Below are 27,717 nucleotides of genomic sequence, written 5' to 3' on the forward strand. Positions count from 1 at the left end.
CCTCCTCCTCCTCCTCCTCGGCGGCGTCCTCCTCCTCCTCCCCACCGCCTCCCCCAGCCCCCCAAACCCCCGGGCCACCCCCCTCCAGAACCCCCCCTCGGGGCCGCCGGCTGAAGAGGGGGGCCGAACCACCCCCAAAAATTGTCTTGGAAAAAATTGAGAGACTTTCCCCCCCTCCCCTTCCTCCCAAGAGAACGAGAAAGGGGGATTAAAAAATATATATATATATAAAAGTTTTCGACTTCTCTCTGCCCCCCTCTCCGTTGCTTTAAATATATTTAAATTCTGAGGGGGGCGCTCAGAAATATTTCTCAGAGCTGAGGCAGTAAGATGGCCGCCTTGAAATTATTTTTAAAACAACCCCCCCCCAAGCACCGCCACCCCCTCCATGAAGAAAGGGAGAGGGGGGAAAAATCCCCTTTTAAAACAAAATGGCTGGCTTAATATTTCAGTTTTCACCCCCCCATTCTCCTCCCTGTTACACCCCCATCTCCTAGCCTCTACCCAGAAACCCACAAATTTCTCCCTTTTTTCATAACTGATTAGTGCACAGATTAATAGAGATATTTTCCTTGTGTACTGTGTGTGTGTGAGTGTGTGTGAGTGTGCGCGTTGGGGGGGCACGAAGGGTTTCTGCATAAAACAAAAATGGCTGCTCTTTCTAACTCCCCCCCCATAAAAATATTTGAGGGGGGGCATTAATCAGTACTCATGCTCAGTCTGACATCAGCATAAATTGTTAAAGGTTAACTAGTTAGATACTAGTCCAACTAGATTTAAATATTTTTCTTTTCTTTACTAGTCTCTTCCTCCCCACCTCCCTTCTCTTAAAGAAAAGCTTTTTTTTTTTTTTCTGAATACTTCAGAAGGGAGTGGTTTGATGTGAAGGTTTTTTTTTTTCCCCTTCAGGCATTGAAAAGGAAAAGATGAAATATATGTTTATATATAACTCTTGTTTCTACATACCTCGCTGGAGTCAAAACGCATTTAATTGTGTACGTACCGTCCAAGTGAGGCACGGGGCTGGATTTTTCCCCCCTTTCTTTTAAAAAAAAGTGACAGAAATCCTAGTGACTTTTGGGGGGAAGAGATATGAATAGATACGATGATTGAGGTTTTTTTTTTTCTTCAAAGGAGTCCATGTTTGATTCTCCCCTTTGCCCAGGCTTTTCAGTGATTTATAATTGTTGTAAATTTTATCTGCACTCTTTTCTGATTTACTCGCTCCCCCCTTACCCGACCCCGCCTCCCCCGATTGCCTCGACTAGAAAATTCATCTGACTTGGGAAATGAATTTAGGGGGCCAGGAGTACAGATTTTTAGAATAAAGGGGAGTCAAGTCTGAAAAATTGTGAAATTGTCTCCTCTTTTCTCCCATTGCAGTACGTTCCCCTGTCTCCGTGGTCTTCCGACAGTGGTAAAGTGGAAGAAACTGAGGCACGGTGAGATACAAAAGTATCTGGGACTGAGGAGAAGACAGAGGTAGGGGTCCCCCTGGCATTTCCACTGGGCTTGCCTGGGATTTCTCACTGTACCCCGGTGTTTATGTTAGAAGTGGTGCCGGGAATCAGATGGAAGATTGGAGAGGAGTCCAAAAGTGGCTCTCCTGTCCAGAGATTCCATCAGTGAAGTCCTCTAAAACTTGCCTCTGGAGCAGTGCTAGCAAAGGAGGGAAGGCAAAAAGCTCAGATCTACCTTTTTTTTTTTTTGGTCCTCACCTTTCCTAACTCCACCTTCCTTTCATTCTTTTCATCTCTTTTTGCCTGTCCTTGCCCCAGGGCATCCTTTCTGTCCTGGGTTATTTCTCTCCCCCTGGAGTGTAGCTGCCAGCCCCCTGCCCCGGCCTGGCAGCCCCGCAGTCCTCCAGAGCGTCTCAGGCCTGAGGGGTAGGTAGGCAGCAACCAGAAAGCATTAATGACAGGGGATACCATGCCAATGTTTGCTTAGGAGGCTGGAATGTTCTTTATTGACACGCCACCCCCCTACACACATGCACACTGATGCACTTCATTGAGCGTGGATGTCCATCTTTTTCTTAACCTGGCCTTTGGATGTCTCCCGTCTCGGCTCCTGTGTCCTTCCTGTGTGCTCAGTCTACCTCCTGTCCCTCTTCTGTTCCAGTCTGTTCCCTTGCCCGGTCTCTTTGTACGAGGCCATCTGGGTATCCTCCTCTTTCTGTGCGTGGGCTCCTCTGTACGTGTAATTTTATTCCCCCTTCACCCCCCCCCCCCACACGGACTCCCATCCCTTCGATTCTCTGGACTCTCAGGCTCTGTCACCTCCAAGTGACTTTCCACCTCTGTCTTGTTTGTGTTTACTTCTCTCTTTCCGGCCTCTGACTCCATGTGTGTCATCCTCGTGTGTGTGTGTGTGTGTGTGTGTGTGTGTGTGTGTATGTGTGTGTGTGTCCGGCTCCCTCCTCTCTCTGGCCCTTCTGTGTGTGTGTGTGTGTGTGTGTGTGTGTATCTGTCTGTCTGGGAGAAGTGTCCCCACGTGGATATGGGCCAGCCTACACACTGGTGTGCACCGTAGCTGCCCCATCTCCCTGCACCCCCTGCCTGGGTGCCAAGCACCCAGGCCCGCTCGCCACGTGTGCCAGGAGCTGCAGGTGTGCCTGCCTGTCCAAACATTTGTCATGTTGTTAAGTGTGCTTTGCATGTGGATCTACTCATTTGCTCCCTTCCCCCTCTGGTCCAGGGCCCCCCTCTGCCTGCCTGGCCTGCCCTCGCCTGGCCTCTTTCCTTTCCGACGACCTCTCCATTTCCCCTTGTTGGGTCGTTGTTCCCGCCTGCCTCCCTACCTGCTTGCTCCTGTTATGATGTTTGCCTGCCTGCCTGTCTGCTCCTCCCTGACTGGCTGGCAGCCTCTTTCTCGGTTGTCTGTCTGCTTCTCTGGCTGTTTGCCCACCACTCTCTCTCCAGCCATCTGTCTCCCCGCCTGCCTGTCTCTGTCACTTTTTTAGCCCCCGTCTCTTGGTTTGTCTACCTTCCAGGGCCTGCCATGCTTCCCCATCTTGGTGGGCCTCCTCTCTTGCCCTTCTGCATGGCCCACCACTCACGTGTGTGCCCGTGGGGTGGGTGGGTTACATTCACCTCCCTGGACGTCCGGCCTCCCGGCCACCTGCCCCACCGTCCAGTCCTTGCATCCTTCCAGTCTGACTTCCTGGCAGCTTTTGGTTCCTTGGCTTCCTCAAAGCTGCACCCCCATCCATACGGGTGGCCTCTCTGCCCCAAGGCTGGCTGCCCCCGTGCCCCTGAGTCTCTGGGCCTTCTGGCTGCACCATCGTCGTGTCTTTTCCCTCTTCCCTTAGACGAGCAGCCCACCCCAGCCTCCCTACTACCTTCTTTGCAGCGCCTGCTCTTTCCCGCCTTTTTGCCGCTGTCTGCCTGGCTGGCTCTGGCTGGTCACGTCTCCACCTGCTCTCTCATCTTTTTCTTCTTCTTTCCTTGTCCCTCGGGGTTCAGATAGGCAGTACATACACAGCACAAGATATGTGAAGTGCTAACGGTGTCCTGTGGGGAGTAAGCCTCCCTCCTGCATCTCTCCCCGGGGTCCCCTGTTCCTCCCCCAGAAGTAGTCACTGCCTGATGCTTCTTGGATGTTCCAGAGGAGAGGCCAGGCATATCTGAGTCCACTTGCTGTTGGCCACACCCCTTCCTACTTTCCTCCCTGTTGTGCTGGACACTTCCTTTTCTGTCACTCTTATCAATATGCTTTCCCACTTCCCTGGGCTTGCCATTTCTTGCTCCTTGTCTTTTTGAGTCGACTCGGTGGCACCTGTCTCTTTGATTGACAGGCTGCTAGTTGTGTGCTTTTGTTGCCAGTACCTGAGGATGCTTGGGAAGGCCAGCTCCCTCCTGGGTCCTCCTCTGAGTAATGAGCTACCTGGAGACAGCACAGCTCTGCTGGTCCTCTCATCGCCAGCGAGCTGCGTATTAACCAACACAGATGTGAAGGCCCAGGGAGAACTGAAAAGGACCACATATAAACGGGCACGGTTACTAAGGTACAGGTAGCCCGTGTGTACAGAGTCCATGCAGGCCCGTGCGGCCTTCCCAGCACATCTGCGTGCACACCCATCCGGGTGCAGTCTCGACAGGCCTAGGATTCTAGATCCCTGGAGTGCGTCTTCCTCCTGGTCTGAACAACTGTTTCCTCCTCTCACTTTTCTCCCCCTCTCCTCCTTCCTGTGGGCTCCTCTGCCCTGCCACCTCGGAGATGGTGACGCTCAGTCCGGGGGGGAAACAAAGACATGCCCTCTGTCCAGGTCTCTCCAGAAGGACAACAAGGAAACTTTGGCACAGAGTGCACTGCCCTTTGCCCGTATTCCTGAATCGCATGGTGTCAGCCTCTGCCTCTGGGCCTCCAGGCTTCTGGGCCTCTGTCCTCTTTCCCGCCCGCCCTCTCTCACTTCTCTTTTCTTGGTTCTGTCCTTCCCCTCAACTGTCTGTCTGGGGCTGCATTCCAGCGTCCCTCTGATTGGCCACCTTCCCCCTCTTCTGTCTGATTGGCCTACATCCCTCCATCACCCCATCTATCTGCCGGATTCTCCCTGTCTGCCTGTGGTAATGTATGTGATGGCACTTTATCAGTCACCGAGCCCCGTGCGGCATTAGACACTGTTACCACTTTGTCTTCTCTCTCTCCTTGTTCTTTCCCCTCCCGGCTGGCCTGCCTTCTCTCTCTCTCCCGAGGCCTGCTTGTCCTCCCTGGTCTCTCCTTGCACTCTTACCGGCCTCCCTGTGTCTGTCTGTCCTTAGGCCTTTTTTCTGTGCCCGCATATCTCCCTGTCTCTAGTTGCTTGTCCCCGTACCTATCAGTATCAACGTGGGCACTGCCCCCTGCCTTTTTCTCTCTCTCTCTACTTCAGAAACTAAAACTGAAATACAAAATTAAAATGCCATCCACCTCATGGTTAGAGCAGAATGGTTTTTGGTTTTAATGAGAAGACCATTAAGGTGAGAAAAAGGAACTTAGGCACACAGCCTGTCTAATGCAAACCAGAAATTAGACACCCCCTGCCCCCAAGAAAGAACTAGAAGAAAATTTTGAGGGACTCCTAAGCCACAAGATTACTTCTTTAAAGCAAAAGCAAGAAACTTACTTATCCAAAACAAGAGTTGCTAATCCTTTTTGGTTCATGGAAAGCTACAAGCCCTTCCCCCAGAAAAACAGTATACAGTTGACCCTCGAACAACACAGGTTTGAACTGCGTGGGTCCACTTTATGTGGATTTTTTTTCAATAAATATATTGGAAAATATTTTGGAGATGTGTGATAATTTGAAAAAACTTGCAGATTCACTGCATAGCCTAGAATCATTGACAAAAGTAAGAAAAAGGTTATTTCACGAATGCATAAAATACATGTAGATACCAGTTTTTCATTTGCTACCTAAAATATCACATAAATCTATTTTTTAAAGTTCAGACTTATGCACAAAAATATTAGAGACCACATGCTATGTTTTCATTTTGACATCCAGTATTAGCAATGCACATCCACGATATATAACATCTACCAAGTGTCTATATTCTATCAGACAGTATAGACATAGGTACTGACAGATGATTCATCTTGTAAACAGATGACATAAACTTACAGTATCGAGGACGTCTGGGTGGCTCAGTGGTTGAGGGTCTGCCTTTGGCTCAGGTTGTGATCCCAGGGTCCTGGGATTGAGTCCTGCATCCGGGTCCCCAGAGGGAGCCTGCTTCTCCTTCTGCCTATGTCTCTACCTCTCTCTTTCTGTGTCTCATGAATAAATACAATCTTAAAAAAAAAAAAAAAAAACCTTACAATATGGATACGGTACTGTAAACACTTTTTTTTAAAGATTTTATTTATTTATTCATAGAGACAGAGAGAGAGAGGCAGAGACACAGGCAGAGGGAGAAGCAGGCACCATACAGAGAGCCTGACGTGTGACTTGATCCGGGGTCTCCAGGATCACGCCCTGGGCTGCAGGCGGCGCTAAACCGCTGCGCCACGGGGGCTGCCCTGTAAACATTTTTTTTTTTTTTAAGATTGTATTTATTTACTCATGAGAGACACAGAGAGAGAGGGGCAGAGGGAGAAGCAGGGTCCATGTGGGGAGCCCAAAATGGGACTTGATCCTGGGACCCCAGGATCATGCCCTGGGCTAAAGTCGGCGCTGAACCGCTGAGCCACCCAGGCTGCCCTATAAACATGTTTTTGTTATGACTTCCTTAATATCATTTTTTAAAAATATTTTATTTAAGAGAGAGCACAAGTAGGGGCAGGAGGAAGAGCAGAGGGAGAGGGACAAGCAGACTCCATGCTGAGCACAGAGCCTGATGTAGGGCTCGATCCCATGACCCTGAGGTCATGATATGAGCTAAAATAGTCATTTGCTCAACCCACTGAGCCACCCAGGCACCCCGCCCCATAGTAATATTTTATCTTCTCACAGCTTTATTGTAAGAATACAGTATGTAGTACGTATAAAATATGAGTAATCAACTGTTTGTGGTGTCCAAAAGGCTTCTGGTCTATAGTAGGCTATTAGTGGTTACCTTACGAGAAGTCAAAAGCCGGGGCAGCCCAGGTGGCTCGGCAGTTTAGCACCACCTTCAGCCCAGGGTGTGATCCTGGAGACCCAGGATCGAGTGCCACCTCGGGCTTCCTACCGGAAGCCTGCTTCTCCCTCTGCCTGTGTCTCTGCCTCTCTCTCTGTGTCTCTCATGAATAAATAAATAAAATCTTTAGGAAAAAAAAGTCAAAAATTGTGCACGGATTTTCCACCACACAGAGGGTCAGCACCCCTAGCCCTCATGTTGTTCAGGGATCGACTGGTATGTGCAAAATACCATGTATGTTTTCACGGTGTTAGGAACACCCAGAAATCTGTGGGCCCGGGTTAAAACTCTGATGTAGGGAACCGGTGACAACGATTGGTAGAGCACAGACGTGTCATCGTGGCACCAGGCAGGTCAGAAGACTGAAAAATCGCTCTGCGGCCTATGATATATCTACTCAAGGAAATGTTAAAAGAGATTCCTGGTTGTCTTCTGAAATCTATAATTTAATGGTAATCATGCAAGTCATGTAAATACTGAGGGTACTCTAGACTTATTCACGGAATTTTAGAAAGGCATCTAGACCAGTGGTTTCCAAATGGCTAAATAAGCTTGCCACCATCCCTCCCTGGGAAGGTCTGTCCTTTGTTCTAGGATGACTTTTTTTTTTAAGATTTTATTTTATTTGACAGAGAGAGCACAAGCAGGGGGAGGGGCAGAGGCAGAAGAGATAGGTTCCCTGCTAAGCGAGGAGCCTGATGTGGGGCTCGATCTCAGAACCCCGAGATCATAACCTGAGCCAAAGGCAGACGCTTAACCAACTAAGCTACCCAGGTGCCCCAAATGACCTATTTCTTATATAGATTTTTTATATGGAGTAAATACAGAATATACTATGTATGTAAAAAGCATGTCATATATATGCATGCTCATATATTAATAATATATTTGTTTAAAAATGACCTTTCTGGGCAGCCCCGGTGGTGCAGCGGTTTAGCGCTGCCTGCAGCTCAGGGTGTGATCCTGGAGACCCGGGATCGAGTCCCACGTCAGGCTCCCTGTGTGGAGCCTGCTTCTCCCTCTGCCTGTGTCTCTCCCTCTCTCTCTGTCGCTCATGAATAAATAAATTAATTAAAAAAATAAATAAAAATGACCTTTCTAAAAATAAGATCTGTGTGGAAGGAGGTCCATAATAGATTTTATGAAGGAAGAGAAAGAAAGTGACTTTTTATACTTCCATACATTTGAAAATTTTTCTTTTTTTTTAAATTTTATTTATTTATTTATGATAGTCACACAGAGAGAGAGAGGCAGAGACATAGGCAGAGGGAGAAGCAGGCTCCATGCACCGGGAGCCTGATGTGGGATTCAATCCCGGGTCTCCAGGATCGCGCCCTGGGCCAAAGGCAGGCGCTAAACCGCTGCATCACCCAGGGATCCCTGAAAATTTTTCAACATGCACTTCTTTTATAATTATACAACATTGTAAGGATCATTTCACTAAATAACGGTGATAGGTATATAGGTTTGAGTTTTGTCGTTCTTAATGTACTTAAGACAAAAAGCAACTCCATGTTGGTCAATACTTTTTTGTTGTTGTTATGTTTTGCTGGCTATCAAAGTCCAAAGGTGTGGGATCAGGGTGCCTCAGTGGTTGAGCATCTACCTTTGGCTCAGGTTGTGATCCCCAAGTCCTGGGATTGAGTCCCACATTGGGCTCCCCTCAGGGAGCCTGCTTCTTTCACTAGGTCTCTGCCTCTCTCTCGTGTCTCTCATGAATAAATAAATACAATCTTTAAAGAAAACCCAGAAAACAAAAGTCTGAGATCTATAGCTTTAATCTAACCTCTTCTTGGTTCCACGAACAAAGAAAGAAACTTCAGTTCTTCTTATACTGTATTCATGATTTGCCATATTTGCATACCACCTTGTGCTGTTGTACGCATGCTATTTTTCTTTAAGTCAGTTTGCTTTAAGTTAAACAAATGTCCTTTAAATTTTTGTTTTAAAGTTTATTATTAGGGACACCTGGGTAGCTCAGCAGTTGAGCGTCTGCCTTTGGCTTAGGGCATGATCCCGAGGTCCTGGGATCAAGTTCCATATTGGGCTCCCTGCAGGGAGTCTGCTTCTCTCTCTGCCTGTGTCTCTAACTCTCTCTCTGTGTGTGTGTGTGTCTTTCATGAATAAATAAGTAAATCAACCTATAAAAGAAATAAATAAAGTTTATTATTATTATTTTTTAGTAATCTCTGCCCTGAATGTGGGCCTCAAACCCACAACCCTGAGATCAAAAATTGCATACTCCACTGACTGAGCCAGCCAGGCACCCCAAACAAATGTCCTTTAAAAAGTAAATTTCATGGTATGGAGAAATAATACCTATACATATAAATCCTTGATTTGATAGGGGAATTACTTCCTAATTTGTTTTTTTTTTTAAGTTTATTTATTTATTTATTTATTTATTTATTTATTTAGAGTGCAAGCGGGGGGAGGGGCAGAGGCAGAGGAGAGAGAAAGAGAGTCCCTGCTAAGCGCAGAGCCCGGCTTAGCTTGGGGTTCAGTGTCATAACCCTAAGATCACGACCTGAGCCAAAATCATGAATCAGACACTTAACTGACTGAGCCACCCAGGTGCCCTGTTCCTAATTTATTTTAAAGTACAAGTAACTTTTTTTTTTTTAAAGATTTTATTTATTTATTCATGAGAGACACAGAGAGAGGCAGAGACACGGGCAGAGGGAGAAGCAGGCTTCCTGCAGGGAGCCCAATGTGGGACTCAATCCCAGGACTCCAGGGTCATGCCCTGAGCTGAAGGCAGATGCTCAACCACTGAGCCACCCAGGAAACTGTAAACTACAAGTAATTATTAAAAAATAATAATATACTAGTAATTATTAAAATAAAAATCAAGAAAAATAAAAGGATCTTGCATGCTATCAATGGTGGTAGAGGCCATATTTTAGGAAACCACGTTTCATCTAATTTTGTAGATCCAAAAACAGACCCTTAAGTTGAAAGGATTACCTGAGATCAAGTTGGTTTTTATGAACAGAAGCAGGATTTGAGCCTCTATCTTCCAATTTCTAGTCTGGCATTCTTTGTACTATATACGAGACAAGACAATGCCTAAGTCAATGGGATATCCTCGGGTTTTAAAGGGACTAATGTGAAATTGATGGCCCCAGGCATAACTTATCTGAAACAACTATATTGTAGGACTGGCAGTAGTCCATTTAATTGTATCTAGTACACTTTTAAACTTTTTTCTTTTTGAAGTAATGTGTCTGCCCAATGTTGGGCTGGAACTCACAACTCTGACTACCAACTGCACCAGTCAGGTGCCCCTCAAGTACACCTTTAAACTTACTTTAAACTTTTCTTTTTTGTTTGTTTGTTTTGATTTTATTTATTTATTTATTTGAGAGAGAGAGAGCACAAGCAGGGGGAGGTGCAGAGGGGGAAGCTGACTCCCCACTGATCAGGGAGCCCGAAGCAGGGTTCCATCGCAGGACCCTGAGCCAAAGACAGATGCCTAACCAGCTGAGCTACCCAGGTGCCCCTAAACATACATGTTTTCTTTTTCTTTTTCTTTTTTTTTTTTTTAAAGATTTTATTTATTCATGAGAGACACAGAGAGAGAGACAGAGAGGCAAAGAGGCAGAGACACAGGCAGAGGGAGAAGCAGGCTCTATGCAGGGAGCCTGACATGGGACTTGATCCCCGGTCTCCAGGATCACGCCCTGGGCTGAAGGCGGCGCTAAACTGCTGATCCACCGGGGCTGCCCAATATACATGTTTTCTGACACAGAATTCCACTTCTTATCATCTACCCTGAGAAGCAGTCATCATACTTGTGTGTGCATAAGATGACACGTACAAAGATATTCATTACAGCATTATTTGTAATAGCAAAAAATTAGAAACACCCAAATCTCCAGCAGTAAGGAATAGCTAAATCAACTACCCAGCAATTGAGAAAGTGAATTACATCTACGTGATAAGATTCATTACTGTATTACCAAAAGACAAAAAGCAAGCTGCAGAACAGTAAATATAATCATTTAGTTTATGTTCAAAGAAACTAAAAACAATGCTTTATGTTTCTACAGACATATGTAATTTTTAATTACATATAAATTATACATGTTCTCTATATAAATTATATATGTTACATATAAGTATTTTATATATTTATTAAATGCCTTTAAAAATTCTGGCCATAATACATACCAAATTGATAATCATGCTTACTTTTGGGGAAGAATAGTCAAGGGGGTATTTAGCTCTATTTATAATTCTGAATTTTTACAATGAGAAAATATTAATCATATGTATAAACAAGGGCACTTGGGTGACTCAGTCGGTTGAGCAGCTGATTCTTGGTTTTGGCTCAGGTCTTAACCTCAGGATTGTGAGATCCAGCCCTGCATCAGGCTCCATGCTCAGTCTAGAGTCTGCCTTGCCTCTCTCTCTACTCCTACCCTTTCTCCCCCCACTTGCTCACTCTCTTTCTCAAATAAAAAAATCCTAAAAAAAGACATTTAAGTAGCCTATGATCACGTTAACAAATGAAGCCAAAAGGGACAACAAGTAGTACAATTTCTCTAAAGAAATCATTCTTCACTAATCTCTAATTCTTTGAGGAGGAAAATACTTCAGCAAAGTATATCTGTGGCTGTAATGTAAGTTTGTACACAACTTTTGAAAACAACAATGGGGTTCTAGTTTACTTTGGGGGGGTTCTAGTTTAAATACAAATGAGAGTATGAAAGGAAGAAAGGAAAGGTACAGAAGAGCATATATATAATATGATACTGTTGATGAGAGGAAAAAAATGTGTAAATATCCATAAAATATTTCTAGGAGTTATACAAGAAAATGTAGTGGTTACCACTGAGAAGAAAAACATTTTTTCACTGTGCATCTTTTAAAGCAGCCTGGAAATTTTTTAGTGACCAAAGGATTACCTAGGCAGAGGGAGGAGAGACACTTGAGATTAGACGTAAAACACACCAAAAAATTAACTAGCAATATGTGGTAGTGATTATTGCTATGGGCTGTAAAATCGGAGAAATCAGAGAAGAGAGACCTTGGTGGGGAGAGGGAGAATCACTGAAGACCTCTCATGTATAGTCGTATCTGAAGTAGGTCCCTAAACATCACTAAGATGTATAGCAGAAAGGAGGAAGAAGTCTATTTTGATCAAGAAAGTACTTAGCAAGTAGTGTGTTGACCCATCTAGCTAGGGTGGTAAGGTTGTGATAGAAAGTTCTAGTAGATGTTGGTACCTCTTTAAAAGGTAAGAACTGTTAGTATATCAAGTGAAGAGTAGAGGCCAGAAGTTCAGAGGAACTTTGAAAAATGGAGAGTGGAGAAGAGAACCCAAAGGGAAAACAGAAGTTGCTAAAATGGTAGGTACACCAGATGGTGTTACTGTGGTGGGACAAGGAGACAGCTTCTGGAAGCAGGCAGGCATGATCAGTATTGCCGGATGCCTAGTGGAGGGCAAGAAGAGCGCCAACTGACTGTTCCTCAAAATGTGAAATACAGAGTTATTGTATGACCCAGCGATTTCAATCTTAGGTGTGTACCCAGGAGAATTGAAACGTGTCCACGCAAAAACTTTTACGTGCATCTTCATAGGGGCATTATTCATGATAACCCCACAGCAGAAACAACCCAGATGTCCATCAACCGATGAATGGAGAAGCAAAATATGTCCAGAATATTATCCCGCCAGAAAAGGGAATGAAGTAGCAATAAACACTGCAGCATGTAACATCACACTAAATGCAAGAAACTAGATACAAAAGGCCACATGTCATATGATTCCACTTGTATGATATGTCCAGAATGGATCAATTCATAGAGGTAGAAATCAGAGTAGTGGTTGCCCAGAGTCTGAGGGGAGTAGAGCATAGGGAATGAGTACTAATGGGTAGATTTCTTTTTGCAGTGATGAAAATGCTCTGGAATTAGATAGTGGAGGTAACTGTACAATCTTGTAAACCTTATATTAAAAGCTCCTGACCTGGACACCTTGAAATCATAAATTTTATGGGATATAAATTATATCTCAACTTTCTTTTTTAAGTGCAAACCGTGAAAAGTATTGTTCTTGGCAGCTGATCACCTTTTTTCTAAGACTTTAATTTTTTAAAAATATTTGATTTATTTTTAGCAAGTGTGAGCAATGGGGAGGGGCAGAGGGAGAGGGAGAAAGAGAATCTCAAGCAGACTCCCCCCTGTACACAGCCCGAGGCAAGGCTTGATCCCATGACTCTGGGATCATGACCTGAGCCAAAACCAAGAGTCAGATGCTCGACCAACTAAGCCACCTGGGTGCCCTAGATTTTCATTTTTTTTAAAGTAATCTCTACACCCAGCATGGGGCTTGAACCCACCATTCAAGAGTCCCATTCTCTACTGACCAAGCCAGCCAGCAACCCCAGCAGTTGGTTACCCTTAAAGGTAGTTTTGGTGAGGAAGTCAGCAATGAAAGATTAGGAGAAACCATTAACATGTTATTTATGGAGCTTTTTAATTTAAAATTCTTACCTACTAATGAGAACTATTCCATAGGCTCAAAAGAATCCACATAACATATATAAGCCACAAAGAATATTACAATGAACATGCGAATCCATTACCTGGTTTAATAAATGTAAGACCCTGTCTCATCTTCCCACATTCCACATCCCCCCCCCACCTCCACCCACCCAGTATCCTGAATTTTATGTTATTGTTTCCTTGCTTTTTCTTTGGGATTAGGTCCCTTCCCACCTGTAACTTCTCAATTTTGAGAAATTGCAAACCTACAGAAAAGTGGAAAGAGCACTGTAGTCACTATATACTCGTTTTTTTTAAGTTGTTATTTACATTCTAATATTATGTTTCAAGTGTACAATGTAGTGATTGAACACTTCGTACATCACCAAGTGCTCATCACAAGTGCGCTCCTTACTCCCCATCACATACATCACCCATCCCTCCCCTTTGGTGACTGTCAGCGTGTTCTCTACAGTGAAGAGTCTGTTTCTTGGTTTGCCTCTGTCTCTTTTTCCCCCTTGCTCATTTGTTTCTTTGTTTAACCGTTTTTAAAATTTGAATTCAATTACTTAACATACAGTGTATCATTGGTTCCAGAGGTAGAAGTCAGTGATTATCAGTTGTATAGAACCCCCAGTGGTCGTTACATCACGTGCTCTCCTTCATGCCACTCACCCAGTGACTTCATCCCCAGGTCCCCCTCCCCTCCAGCGACTCTCAGTTTGTTTCCTATGATTGAGTCTTTTATAGTTTGACTCCCTCTCTGATTTTGTCCTGTTTTATTTTTACCTTCCTTCCCCAATGCTCCTGTGTTCTGTTTCTTTAATTCCACCTACAAGTGAGATCATGAGGTATGTGTCTGTCTCTGGCTGACTTATTTCACTTAGCATTCTAGCTCCATCCATGTCATTGCCAATGGCAAGATTTCATTCTTTGTCATGACTGAGTAATATTCCAAGTACACACACACACACACACACACAGACATACACACACACACATACACCGTGTCTTCTTTATCTATTCATCAATGGATGGACACCCCCTCTGCTTCCATGATCTGGCTATTTCCCATAATGCTGCTATAAGCATCAGGCTACATGTATCTCTTTGAATTTGTATTTTTTTATCCTTTAGGTAAATACCCAGTAGTGCAATTGCTGGGTCGTAGGGTAGCTCTACTTTTAACTTCTTGAGAACCCTCCACACTGTTCTCCAAGAGTGGCTGTGCCAGTTTGCATTCCCACCAACAGTCCCCTTTCTCCAGACTCTCACCAACACCTGCTGTTCCCTGACCTGTTGATACCTATACACTGTCCTAAATTCACTGACTGTTCACCTTTTTCCACATTGACAAAATGACTTGAGCAAATGCACATGATCTGATTTCGTTTTGTTTTTTGTTTGCTTGGTCAGGTTTTTTTCAGGTGTACATCTTGAGTTTCTACCAATGTATACTCTTGTGTAAACACCATCCAGGTAAAGACATAAAATATATTTACGGCACCCCAGAAGTTTCCAATGTCTTCCGAGTAGAGGCCTCTTCTAGAAACAAGCACTGTTCTTACTGCCAGCATGGCTCCTTTTTTTTTTTTTTTAACAGCTTATGATCTACTGTGAATTGCATAAGGCAATATAAAGTCATTTATGTAGTATAATCGCAACCATGTAGGAAAATACTAGGGAGGAAGTGGTTAAGATGTTAATACTGGTTTCTGCTGAGTGATAGGAATAAGACTGATTATGCTTGCCTACCTGGAATTTTCTGTATGCTCTACAGTGAAAATTGAAACTAAGCTTTAAAAAAATTAAAAGAAAAAAGGAGGGCACCTGTGTGGCTCAGTGGTTGAACCTCTGCCTTTGGCTCAGGCCGTGATTCTGGGGTCCTGATATCGAGTCCCACATCGGGCTCCCCACAAGGAGCCTGCTTCTCCCTCTGCCTATGTCTCTGCCTCTCTGTGTGTCTCATGAATAAATAAATAAAATCTTTTAAAAATCAAGTAAATAAAATTTAAAAATTAAAAGACATACAGAAATAGAGAAGAGGAGGTAGTATCGAGCATTTGGTCACCAAGTTGGGTAGTCTCCAAAAACTAGTTTACAGTAAAGTGGCCAGTAAGTCTGGAGACCACACATGTAAAGGAATCTGTTTCTTCATCTCCAGGGTTGATTCCAGGTCTCCCATCCCAGGTGACAAGCCCCACCCGAAGGTCCTGCAGCCTGGCTGGGCACCCCGGCACTCATCTTCCTGGCCGCCCATGCTCCCCCCTGGTCCTGCTCCTCATTCACTGAAGGGTGGCACCTGGTTTGCCAGGTTTCCGCCCTCGGCTCCCTAACCAGAGACCTTTCTCTCCATTCCATGCTGGTCCCACCTCTACACTTACCTCTTCTGAAATTCTAGATTTCGAGCCCCCTGTTCTGCCTGCAAATTTGTCTCTCCGGCTGTTATTTCTCTGCTGTTCTTGGGTCTGTAAGACAATCAAGTGCCTTAACCGGCCATGATCCCTGTCCAGCTTAGAGCCCGCGGTCATTTCAGCCACTGTCTGGCCGGTGTCCTGTTCCAGTTGTCCCCCACACGTTGCTAACTGTGGCCACTTCTGCTGCCTCTTACCACCCAGCTGCCCAAGGAACCCCTGAGGCCCTGCCCAGAAATCCTTTCCCCTAGCCCACCTCCTTTCAGTTCTCTAAGGTTACTTTTCCAAACTGTCCTTGCCTTCCTCAGGCCGCCTCCACCCTATTACCCCAGTAGGAAGCCTTCTCCCCTTCCAGGGGCCGGATCACCAGGTGAAGGCTCCCTGGCACTGAGGCACAAAAGCCTGCATATTTTGTCCTCCCTCCTTAAAAATTTTTTTTAATTTTTTTATTTATTTATGATAGTCACAGAGAGAGAGAGAGAGAGAGAGAGAGAGAGGCAGAGACACAAGCAGAGGGAGAAGCAGGCTCCATGCACCGGGAGCCCGACGTGGGATTCGATCCTGGGTCTCCAGGATCGCGCCCTGGGCCAAAGGCAGGCGCCAAACCGCTGCGCCACCCAGGGATCCCTGTCCTCCCTCCTGATGGTCCTGTCGGAAGCTGGTCTAGCGGCCCCGGCCCTGGTCCCCAGCCCGGCCGCCTTCTTGGGATCCAGCAGTGCTCCCTCACCTCCCATTTCATCTGCTCCTTCTCAGCCACATCCCCCTATCTTTAAAAGAAGTCCTCTGGACCCCCACCTCCCTCCAGCTGCCGCCCTACCTCCCTGTGCCCATTCACAGCCTCGCTGCCTGCACTCACCATCTACCTGCCTACACATGCCAGCTCCTCCGAAGCTGCTGCCATCAGACTACCAACAGCTACCCGGTTGCCAGTACAGAGGCTATTTCTGAGTCCTTAACTTGCCACCCCATCCTTGAAATAGTCTTTGCTTGGCTTCTGTGATCTCACATCTGCTTACGCTTCTATTGCTGGCTTCTAACTAAATTCATTCCCTGGCTCTTTGTTGAGGAGGAAGCTCTAAGCCACCCCCACCCCCGCCCAGTCCTTGGTCTTTCTCCTAGGCCTGCACCAATGGACCACTGTCATGGAAATCAAATGGCTGAAGCCAACCCTTTCTTCCATTCTGCCTTTTAACGGTGTCTTAATACCATTGGCAGGCCAGCTAGAAATGCCATCTAATGTCAAGCCCAGCATTTGAGTAGAATTGCCCTGACACCTTTCCTGGCTGATTAACTGTCTTTCAGATTATAGATTTGTCTTCCAGATGATAGATTTGTCATACTAAATGCCAACCCCAAGCTTGTTGCATCTTGTGTCTTGGCCTGCCTTGGGCCTTTTCACCATTTAGCTCTCTGGACAAGAGTCATTTTGTTTTTATTTTTTTTTAAGATGCATTTATTTATTTGAGAGAGAGAGAGAGAGAGCATACAGGGGGAGGGGCAGAGGGGGAGAGAGGATCCTTAAGCTGACTCCTGCTGAGCGTGGATCCTGATGCAGAACTCGATCCCACAACCCCTGAGATCATGACCTGAGCTGAAATCAAGAGTTGGACACTTAACCCACTGAGCTACCTGGGCACACCAGAAGTCATTTTAATTTTAGACTAAATTAGATATAATCAGTAAATTAAAATCAACTTTTTTTTAAAAAAGATCCCATCTTCCAAAACCGTGTAACTCCTAGCATGTAGTCCAGAGCCAAGTAATGAAGTTTACCCAGTCCTTGCGTTGGAGTTTGAGCTTCGGGGTCAGGGAGCACCTGCAATCCAAGCTCTTCCACCTACAAAGTGACATTGGATGAGCGGCTTCTCCCTCTGGTCTCAGCCTTCCCACCCGTGAAACAGGCCTATGTCTCAGGGAGAGGATTAGGGAGCTAACCTCCATGCTGGCCACTCCGACCCTAACCAATCACATTCACCATTGGCCATTTCTCACTGCAGAGAGATTCACTTAAGGGGATTGAAGGTGAGAGGATTCGGCGACCTGAGGTTCGGACAGCATGTAACTCTGAAGGAGGTGGGGACTGCTTGCAGCTTCTCTTGCTCCCAACAGTTGGCCCTGTTTCCAGACTCTCGCCAGCTTCCTCTCTATAAGCCCAACCCTGGAAAATAGGAAACAAACCAGGTTTTTGGACCCCATTCTAATGGAGGCACAAACACAATTGTTAGTCACAGGTATGCCCACTGGTTGTTTTTGTTTTAAGATTTTATTTATTTGTGGGAGACCCAGAGAGAGGCAGAGACACAGAGGGAGAAGCAGGCTCCCCGCGGGGAGCCTGATGCGAGACTCGATCCAGGACCCTGGGATCAGGACCTGAGCTGAAGGCAGACCCTCAACCACTGAGCCCCCCCAGGCGCCCCGATCTACTGGTTTTCTAATCATGACAAGTGTTACCTGGATGTTGAATAACACTGAATCTCAGGCAATCCCACAAGAAGCATGAATTACTAAATTGTGGCTGGCCCGAGGAAGGGAAAAGAAAACTGAAATTTTAGGGTGCCCGTTCAAAGCGCCCTTCGTACTGCTGGCGGTTCTTCCATACTCCATCTCATTTAATTTCTCAACAACACCGTAGGGAGCTTCTACGTAGAGAGATCGTGTCCTGCTTGATGCCTTTTGCGGAAACTACCTCCTATTGTTCATAGGTGTTCATAGGTCTATAGATGTTTACATCTATAGAAAGGGAATCTGAGGAAAGCGAAGTATTCTGTGAGTGGTTCCAAAGCCTCCTGCAGGTGTGGTTTCCTCGTCTGGGTCTTGATGGAACTCTGCACACCTGCTGCACACCGTGTAGCACCCCCTCCTCTCAGACTCTCTCTTTGGCGTCCATGGCGCACCATGGTCTCACCACCCTGGCTTCTCTCCCTCCTCCAGGGGCTCTTCCCCAAGCCTAGCACCTGGCGACAGCTGCTCAGCTGTGCTCTCACAACCCTACCTCCAGCCCTGAGCCCTCTTCTCTCTTCAGGATCCTGTCCCATGGAGCCATAAGAGCGGGACATTGGTGTTCAGTGTTAGTGTGGCCCAGGTCACTTCCCAGCCAACTCACAGCACATCACCTGCTTCCCAGATCAGGTCCCCTGCTCTGCCAGTGAACTCTTCACCCTCTTGCCCTGTGGGGTGTCCCTTTGTCTCCTCCTGCTGCCCCAGCTCCTGCTCCCAGGAATCATGTAGCTGTGCGATTCTGTCCTCACGTCTGTCCTCCTCTGCCCTCCACTGCCCCTGACTTAGTCCCAGCCTGGCCACTCCAGTCCTCTCCAGGATGGCTCCACTTCCTCCCTCCCTCTCTCATCTCTGAGGCAAGTCACCTTCTTAAAATGCAAATCCGATTGCACCATCGCACCCTTCTCCCTATAAAACCATTAACCCTGAATTGTATGCTTTGAAAGGGTGAATGTTACAGTGTATGAATTATATCTCAACAGACAAAAGCCAGGTTGAGAAAGTCTCACTCCACCTGGTCTGACCTCCACACCCCTCCTCACCTCCCCTCCCCAGCCCCTAGCCTCTGTTTCTTAGCTTTGCCTTCTCTCCAAGCTCTGAGCTCTCTGCTCTTACCCCTAAACTCTGCACTGTTTGTGCTGTTTATTCTTTGCAGGAGGCCATTGGCCCACCAGGCTCCGGTTACCCTCCCCCGGCCCCACCTCTGATCCCTGTCCTGGCCCTCTGGGTCTCAGCTGAAGGTGATGCTTCTCCCTGAGGCCTTCCCTGATCACCCAGCTGGGAGTCACGTGTTCCTCAGGCACCTTGTACTTAGTCTTGGGTATTTGTGACTGATCAGAGACACAGAGACATGCTGTCTGCCCTCCTAGAGCTTCGAATCTAAGAAGCAAGGAAGGCAGACATTAAACTGTGAATTATAGTCAATAAATTCATTGCAGGGCAGCCTGAGAGGGGGTGAAGGAATATTTGACCTCAGCAAAGGGATCCGGGAAGGCTTCCCTGAGGAGGTGACACTGGAGCACAGCTTTCAAGGGGAAGAGCTGGCCAAGCAATGAGTGGGGGGTGGAATGTTCCATGCAGAGGAAGCCATGAGACAGAAGGGATCCTGGGGGTTGAGGGTGTCTCAGGAATCACATCTCACAGCAGCATGTGTTTGCTACAACGTAACTTTGACCCTTTTCCCTCTGAGCAGCCCAACATGGTTCCCTCCCTTTGGGTAGGAAGCTCCCTGGTAATTACAGAGGACTCCAGCCACCAGGCTGGGAGGGATCCCACACTGCCCTGCAGAGGGGTACAGGTCAAGGGGTCCCCACCGTCCCCAGCACCTCGCTGCTGTGCAGGTGAGCCGCCTTGCAAGCAGATCCTGCGGCTCTGGGGGTGGAAACACACAGTGCCCCCTGCGCCCTGCCCGCATCACATCCACCCGCAGAATGAAGGGTAGTGGTTGTTTGAAGTCTCCTCCGGAGTCCTGGGCTGGCTGAGATAAGCAGGCCACTGGGGCGGCACCCGTGTATGGCATGCAGGGAGGTGGCGCCACTCCGTGGTTAAGTGGGTGGCCCGCAACCGGCTTGGTTCGAAGCCCATCTTGGCTACTAACTAGGTAGTCCTGTGACCTTTGGCGAGTTACTTCATCTCTCTCTGCTTCCACGTCCTTGCTTTGCAGTGTCAATAAAAACAGCTCTTAAGCCTGTTGTGATGGCAGGTGAATGATTGATTGGGGCCGGTGAATGCAGCTCTCCAGGTCACAGGGGCCCGGCCTGTGTCATTGGCCCAGGCAGGCCTCGGATCATTTGACCATCACTCCTTCAGGCGGCTCTGCTGCTTTGTTTTTATAGTACTTGTAGCAGATGTGAGCATGTGGTGTATGTGTGAGCACATGCATATACAGTGTATCGCTCTTAGTACTATGTGCAGTAACCCTGCCTGTGCATTTACTGTTTATCCCACCAGAATGCTATGTCCCTGGGAGTCGGGAACCCACACATGACCCTCACTTACGCATCCCCAGTATCTGCAACAGGACACAGCACCTAGTAACTTTTTGTGGCTCACAGGTGGACAAACAGCATTGCTCATGATTCACGGAAGACATCGCTGGTCCCCACCAGTATCCATCCTGACCCTGCTTTAGTTGTGGGCGTCAGTAGAAAATACACCGTCGGGGATCCCTGGGTGCCTCAGCGGTTTAGCGCCTGCCTTTGGCCTAGGGCGCGATCCTGGAGTTCCGGGATCGAGTCCCATGTCGGGCTACTGGCATGGAGCCTGCTTCTCCCTCCTCCTGTGTCTCTGCCTCTCTCTCTATGTCATAAATAAACAAATCTTAAAAAAAAAAATACATATCTGAGCTTGCACACAGGTGCCAACACACACACAGAATATTTAGACACCACCTCTGCAGTTCTGCAGATCCAGCTTAAGAATCCACTTGTGGGGGTCCCTGGGTGGCGCAGCGGTTTGGCGCCTGCCTTTGGCCCAGGGTGCGATCCTGGAGGCCCAGGATCGAATCCCACATCGGGCTCCCGGTGCATGGGGCCTGCTTCTCCCTCTGCCTCTCTCTCTCTCTCTCTGTGGCTATCATAAATTAAAAAAAAAAGAAGAAGAAGAATCCACTTGTGATTTGCCATTAAGGTGGAAGAGTCTCTATACCATAATCTGGTCCTTTATCACATACTGTTTTCATTTCCCTGTTCATGTGTGTGTGTTTTAGCCCACTGAGTGGGCGGCTCCCTGCAAAGACGTACATGTCTTTATTATCTTCAGTGATATGTGCTTGTAGGGACCCCGGTCGTGGGAAGTATTTGACAGTTGAGTCCTTTGAAGTCACAATATCCCAGCTATCACCCCACGCCCCTCCAAAACGAAAGAGGTCACCACCAGAGGACTTGGAGCCTACACTCATGTGTTATTTACTCTCTAGATTTTTGGCCCAGGCATTTTCTACTTACTCATGCAAGTACCCAGCCTTGGATTGGGAGAGAACGACGTAGTGCCTCGTGAAAAGCCTTACACTGCACACACGAGTCCCTAACTATTCCTAAAGGAATGTAGTCTATTATCTTTGAAGCACGTGGTCTGTAGGCCTCCCACAGCCCCCACGCTTGCCTGTAATCAGAGCTCCTACTTGTGCTACCCCATGGATTTTCTCTCAAACTGCACTCCTTTCCTGGCACGAGCTTGTGGACAAAATGTAGAACAGAATTTAACCCAATACTGATAAAATAGCAGCCATGTGGTTTTTCCTTTTTAAAAAGATTGTACTTATTCATGAGAGACACACAGAGAGAGGCAGAGACACAGGCAGAGTGAGAAGCAGGCTCCCTGCCAGGAGCCCGATACAGGACTCAGTCCCAGGACCCGAGGTCACGCTCTCAGCTGAAGGCAGACGCTCAACCACGGAGCCTGCCAGGCATTCCTTCCTTATATTTTCTGATCCTTCCCTCCACCGGTACCTCTGGAGGAACCACCTTTGATTGTAACCTCTTTAGAATTTGGGCAGGTTTTCCCTCCTCCCCCGCCATGCCAACTCTGTAGGCGATTACAGCCACCTGGTGGCAGTATGGGGGAATGGCAGATGGATGCCCCCCTCCAAATTTGGGGAGAGGAAGCCTCTAGTGTTAGGTCTTGGTTCTGAGGGGAGCCAGCCGAGAGCCAGACCTCCTACTGCTTGGCCTCACCTTGCCTCCAGGACACAAGGCCCCATCCACTCATTATTAGGGACACATGGATTCACTCAACATTTGAGGTCATTCTATCAAAGTTTATTGAGCAGCTACCATGCACCCAACACTGGGAAGATGACCATGAACAAGGTGGACCCGGCCTTTGCCCTCATGAGCTTCCAGCCTAGCAGCTGAGCAGCCAACCACATCTAGGATCTTAAAATTTTCATTGTAAGAAGTGCTCTGAAATAAGGGCGATGCTAAGAGACCATCTCATGGAAAGTCTTGCTTTCTACACCAAGATAGCAGAAAAGTTTGCCAGAGGAAGAAACCTGCAGGGTCAGCTAGGGGGTCGATGGGAGGAAGAGTGTGGGGGCAGAGGGAACAGTGTGTGGGGGTCCTGAGGCAGGAGGACATTCCATGGGCGGCAGGGACATGGAACAGAATAGAGTAATGCGAGGCGGGCCCAGGCTGGTTCACGCAGCGTCTTCGGACTGACAGGGCTTTATTGCCAAAGCACCTGGAAGCCACTGAGGAATCTGAAGGAGCAGAGGCAGATGCCCGGGTTTGGTTCTCAGAGCTCACCTGTCCTGCTGCATGTGGGGGCAGGAGTTGGGGGCTGGTTAGGACATCAGTACAGCAGTCTGGACAAGAGGGGACAGTGGCTGGGAGGAAGAGGGAGCAATGCCCCTGGGGCATTTAGGGGCTAGGATCTACTTGGAGGGTGACCAGGGTGCAAGGAGCAGGAGGCACTGAAGCAGAAGACTCTGGGGGAGGGGGGAGGGGAGCAGGTTTGGGCTGACCCTGGAGGCTGGCGCCAGAGCAGCAGCATTGCTTGGGTTCTCGAGTCGGGTCAGTGCAACTGAGCCAACAAGAGGCACATGAATCCACCGCAGGGTTGACTACACATCAGAAAGCTTCATCACTCACGGCCTCTTGGAGGACGGGACAAGGGGCAGCCCTGGGTCTCAGTGTGTTTGGAAAGTGCTGAGGCAGGTACCTGCCTCCACCTCCGGGCAGCCCCTCAGCCAGCCCCTCTGAAAATGCCCAGGCCTATGAGCCTGGTCCTGAGCCTCTGTGGCCCCTATCGGGACATTCACCTGTCATTCTCATCCCCCTTCCCAAGGTTCAAGGGGACAAATCTGGCCACTGCCTCCCACGCGGTTGTCTTTTGATCACCAGTGTTCTGACCCAGTGAGCTTCTCTCTTTACATCACCCCTGTCGAGCTCCCTGTGGAGTCGCTGTCTTGCAAGTGGACCTTGTTTTCCTCACCTTCCCTAAGGGGCACAGGCCCATCATGAATATGTGCTACCATCTGCCTCCATTTTGATCCCCTATCCAAAGGCCCTTTCCCTATTCTCGTCTTCCATGGAGTCCGTATCCATCCACCTCTTTGCCTCAGAAAAGCCAGAAGATTTAGCTGTGGGCTACTGGGGGGCAGCCTGGCTAGCCATTGCTTAGCTGGTGGCCCTCCCAGCCTCCTCCCTGCCCCTTCCCTGCCACCACAGAGCTCTGCTAACTCCCTTCCCGAGACACTAAGGGCAGAAGAAACTGCGAACACAACAGGCTGGCAGGGTCTTGTTGTGCAATGAGATGAGGACAGCGAGGTCCTCTCTGCACTGAAAGAACGTGAACTTTGGATTTGGATTCGAGTTTGCATCCTGGCCGCTAACTTGTGTGCTTCTGTGCTACTAAATATTGTTGAGTTTAGGTAGCTCCCCTCTTACTTGCTAGAGGCAAAGCTGCCAGGGTCACCCATTGCTTACTAACCCCCAATAGGGGAAAAAAAAAAATCTAAGCTTCAAAAGACTCATGTATAAAATCGTGGGGATGGTGCCCATCTTAGAGTAGTCGTATTAAAAAGGGTGTATGAGGCACGTGGCCTTAATTACCTACTAACCGTTCACTTTCTTTCTTCCCTTTGGGGTTTCAACTATCAAGCACTCTTCAGGAGGCGAGTCAGCCAGTTTTGTAAGGCTAGCAATAGACATTTCCTGTTCCTGTCTGTGTAAATCCCATCTTCCTGCCGCACTGCCACAAAACTCCTTCCATCCCTCATCCCTGGGTAGGACTTCTTCTCTGACTGTCTAAAAGTTCTTCTTAAGCTCTGGCTGGCTGTCTCCCTCCTCCAAGATACTTCTCGTTTCACTCCTGAGAATTAAGTAACGTGCTTCCAACATTCTCCCTAACTCTCTCTGAGCAAATCACAGTGGGCCTAGGAAAAAGATGTGCACGCTTCAGAAGGACGCAAGAGCCACTGGCCAGTTCCCAGCATGGAATGGAGGTCTCAGCCAGCACTGCCCGCCACCCCCCACTCCCGGCTCTCTTCCTGCAGGGGCACAGAAATAGCAAACTCAAAACATGTTTTGAGTCTACATAAGCAGTCATCTCGTCCCCTATAGCTCCGTGAGGTCATCATTGAAGTAGAGCAGTATGGCAGGTATGTAGAGTGTTCCATCCATATTGAGGTAATCAAATTCTTCATCCTCATCCCGGATCCCATTCTCTTCCAGGGTATAATCCATGTTCAGTTTCTTCCCTTCGTATTTCCATGTATAGCTGGCAGCATGTGCGTTATAAGGGAGATACCGGTGGAGGATTTCCCACATTGATTCCAGGGCCCCCACCTGCAGAACATGAAAGCACCCCATCCCCCAGGATTTCGGATGGGACACGTGCATGCATCATGTGCATGTCCCACGCTGAAGCCAGGAGCCCAAAAGATGACAGTGCTGAGAACAGAGAGCCTCTCTTTGGTGGATAGCATTTCTAGGCACTTCTCTGGTCCCCAAATGAAGCTGGGGCTCCAGCACGCAGTGAATGACCCCGAAGTGTCACCTGTCTCTAGGGCAGCCACTTTTAACAAACAGATGGCCCTAAAGGGTCAGAGTCAGTGCCCCCTCCCCTCATCCCTTTAACAGAGTTTATTAATAAGAGAGTCCGGCTGCAACTGCTCTCCAAAAGACAGCCTGGAAGTGCTTCCAAGCCACCACCGTGGCTAAGGTGTATGAAGGAGTCTCGGTACCCTGTGATCCGGCCACTACTAGGGTCCCAACCCTGGAGACCGCTCTCCAGGTGGTCCGCCCTCCCCGGTCGCCCCTAAAGATGGGAGGGAAGGGATCCTGCTCCCATTTTCTACGGGGAGACCCAACGGCCCGAAGATCTCCTGGCAGACTTGCTGGGATCCCCAGTTCCCTCCAACCTGCCCGCAGGCGCCCGTTCTCACCTCCAGCGTGTGCTCCTGCGACGTGAGCGTGTTAATGATGCGGATGCTCCGGGTCTTGGCCGACAGCCGCCCCACCTCGTAGCGCGTCCCCTGCCACCAGGGCTTCCCGAAATCGTTGGCCCAGTCGGAACGGGGCAGCTGAGGCGGGACGTGCAGAAAGCGGCCCCGGGGGGTGCGGTATCTCAGCGTTCCGGTCAGCGGATCTACGTGCTTGCGGATCTTTAAAGAGGGTTGGGGAGGGGGTTGCAAGGGGGAGGGGCAGTCAGCACCTCCGACTCCCGCCACCCCCGCTTCTCCCCCCACCCCACCCTCAACCCGCGGTCCGGCAGGGCTCACGTCTCTGGTCTTCGGGTCAAACCAGTGACTGATGTCCTGGCCCGCAACTTCTATGATGGGTTTTAGCAGCAGGTCCCCTGGGGAAGGAGCAGCCGCCGTCAGGGCTGGCTGCCCAAGCCCGCCCCCGCTCCCATGCACGCCCTGCCCCTGGTCCAGGGAGCGGCCCTCACCCTTGTGCTCCTGAGCCAACGGCGTCAGGTCGTACACGGATCCCAGGTAAGACACCCACAGGTCTTCCGGCAGGTTGTGTTCGGCCACCTCGGCCGGCGTAAAATAGCGACGCTGGAAAAACTCGAAGTCCGGCCCGTCCACGAGGCCCCGGCGCTGCATGGCTCCTGCACTGTCGGCCATCAGCTTCTCTGGTTGCTTCGTCACCCTCAGCACGCCCTCACTCACTCACTCATTCACTCCCTGCGCGGCATCTTTCCTCCTAGCGAGCGCGTTGCTCCGCTGACATGGAAACCATTGTCCCTTCCCGGCCACCGTCCACGGAGATCAAACACTCGGGACGAGGGGCCGTCCGTGCTCACGGGAAACGTAGTCTGAATCTAGCTTTCAAGAAACTGAGGCGTCCTGCAGAGGTTTGGGGGCGGGGGGAAGCGAAAGCTCCGTGTTCAGAGTGGTCTGGGCTGGAGGGGATATTTAGGACAGACTCTGTCTCGAGGCAGAAAAGCAAGGGACGATGGGGTGCAAAGCGATGACGAGAAAAGATCGTCTCGCTACATGCCAGGATTTCTGAAGGATTTGTATGAAACTAAAGAGGGAAAACTTCTCGCGATATCTTAAGGTATCCGGCGCCGTAGGCCGCAGTGAGCCACAGTGCGGAACAGTAGGAGAAACTCGCGAGATCTCTGCAGTTGCCCAGGAGACAGGAGGAGGAGGGGAGGTGATCTCGCGAAAGAAAAGAGGTCGGGAGCACTCGCGAGATCTCGGACCAGCGGACCCAAAAGGTTCTTAGGAAGTTGAAGGGCCCGGAGCCGGCCCCGGGGCAAATGGCCGGAGCTGGACCAGCCATGCTGCTACGAGAAGAGAATGGCTGTTGCAGCCGGCGTCAAAGCAGCTCCAGCGCCGGGGTTAGCGCGGGCTCGGGTTCTGGGATCGAGGGCCAGCCGGGGAGCAAGATGGGGGGGACGGAGGGGGAACTGCAGCTCCCGGCAGCCCCCGGGCTCCGTGTGAGCGCCCCGCGGGCTGTCGGGAGCTGTGGTTCCGCGGGAGGGCGGCCGCCGGGGCTGCGCCGTCTCAGCGCGTGTCCCGCCCCGCGCAGGACTCAGACGGGGAGCGCGAGGACTCGCCGGCCGCGCGGGCCCGGCAGCAGCTAGAGGCGCTGCTCAACAAGACTATGCGCATTCGCATGACAGACGGTCGGACCCTGGTCGGCTGCTTCCTCTGCACCGACCGCGACTGCAATGTCATACTGGGCTCGGCGCAGGAGTTCCTCAAGCCGTCGGGTCAGTGCCCGAGGACATCCTCCCGGGACTGCGGCGGAGTCCCCCGGTGTTCTGGGGCGGGACCGGCTCTGGCCTACCTCCCTGATGCTCTGACCTCTTCTTTGCAGATTCCTTCTCCGCGGGGGAGCCCCGCGTCCTGGGCCTGGCCATGGTACCCGGCCACCACATCGTCTCTATTGAAGTGCAGAGGGAGAGCCTGGCGGGGCCTCCCTATCTCTGAACACGATCGCGCGTGCTTTGCACACCATTAAACCTGTAACGAAGTGCCTGGTGTCCGAGTGTGGCTGGGATGTCGGGAGCACTCTCAACTCTCCTTTGCCTACCTGGCCGTGTGGGGCAGCCAAAGGCTCCCTCCGGTTCGGGGGTGGGGATGCACTAAGGACCAGCAGGCCCCAGGGTGGGCCCCTCCATCTTCCCTCCCACGCTGCTGCTCCAGAATTGTGGCTGGAGGGGGTGTCATCCTGCTCCGGAAGGCCCATTGTTTCCCTTCCCGGCCTGGCAACACCCGAGTTCCTCCAAGCTGGGGTCAGAGAACGGGCTCGGGT

The 27,717-nt window shown here is 49.1% G+C and overlaps 2 protein-coding genes and 1 long non-coding RNA gene across 4 annotated transcripts in view; 2 read left to right on the forward strand and 1 right to left on the reverse strand.

The window, feature by feature from the left end:
- Positions 1-25,077, forward strand: part of LOC144310990 (uncharacterized) — a 25,636-nt gene extending 559 nt beyond the window's left edge. Inside the window, exons 2-3 of the long non-coding RNA XR_013376623.1 lie at positions 1,384-1,482; positions 24,498-25,077. This is a non-coding gene — a long non-coding RNA (uncharacterized LOC144310990). The remainder of the gene's footprint in view (positions 1-1,383; positions 1,483-24,497) is intronic.
- CYB5D1 (cytochrome b5 domain containing 1) lies at positions 22,239-26,898 on the reverse strand. Its single transcript, XM_077892809.1, has 4 exons — positions 25,895-26,898; positions 25,725-25,801; positions 25,389-25,607; positions 22,239-24,789 (listed from the first exon to the last, which is right to left on the reverse strand). The coding sequence occupies exons 1-4, from the start codon at positions 26,073-26,075 to the stop codon at positions 24,559-24,561; spliced, it is 708 nt and encodes a 235-aa protein (XP_077748935.1). The 5' UTR covers positions 26,076-26,898; the 3' UTR covers positions 22,239-24,558.
- NAA38 (N-alpha-acetyltransferase 38, NatC auxiliary subunit) lies at positions 25,719-27,438 on the forward strand. Of its 2 annotated transcripts, none has more exons than XM_077892811.1 (3): positions 25,719-25,940; positions 26,989-27,172; positions 27,280-27,438. In XM_077892811.1, the coding sequence occupies exons 1-3, from the start codon at positions 25,857-25,859 to the stop codon at positions 27,390-27,392; spliced, it is 381 nt and encodes a 126-aa protein (XP_077748937.1). In that variant the 5' UTR covers positions 25,719-25,856; the 3' UTR covers positions 27,393-27,438. The 2 variants fall into 2 exon arrangements, with proteins under 2 accessions (XP_077748937.1, XP_077748938.1); XM_077892812.1 differs by lacking the exon at positions 25,719-25,940 and adding an exon at positions 25,984-26,797.
- Positions 27,439-27,717: the final 279 nt, after the last annotated feature.

This window comes from Canis aureus, chromosome 3, assembly GCF_053574225.1.
Source record: "Canis aureus isolate CA01 chromosome 3, VMU_Caureus_v.1.0, whole genome shotgun sequence".
Taxonomy (NCBI): Eukaryota; Metazoa; Chordata; class Mammalia; order Carnivora; family Canidae; genus Canis; species Canis aureus.

What these genes read in the sequence shown, in the direction of transcription:
- CYB5D1 (XM_077892809.1), bottom strand. Translation starts at nt 26,075, where the DNA reads ATGGCCGACAGTGCAGGAGCCATGCAGCGCCGGGGCCTCGTGGACGGG. An exon ending in TTGACCCGAAGACCAGAGAC is followed by an intron (nt 25,608 to 25,724) that starts GTGAGCCCTGCC and finishes CCCTCTTTAAAG; the next exon opens with ATCCGCAAGCACGTAGATCC. An exon ending in CGCAGGAGCACACGCTGGAG is followed by an intron (nt 24,790 to 25,388) that starts GTGAGAACGGGC and finishes CATGTTCTGCAG; the next exon opens with GTGGGGGCCCTGGAATCAAT.
- NAA38 (XM_077892811.1), top strand. Translation starts at nt 25,857, where the DNA reads ATGCACGCCCTGCCCCTGGTCCAGGGAGCGGCCCTCACCCTTGTGCTC. An exon ending in AGGTCGTACACGGATCCCAG is followed by an intron (nt 25,941 to 26,988) that starts GTAAGACACCCA and finishes CGCCCCGCGCAG; the next exon opens with GACTCAGACGGGGAGCGCGA. An exon ending in GGAGTTCCTCAAGCCGTCGG is followed by an intron (nt 27,173 to 27,279) that starts GTCAGTGCCCGA and finishes TCTTCTTTGCAG; the next exon opens with ATTCCTTCTCCGCGGGGGAG.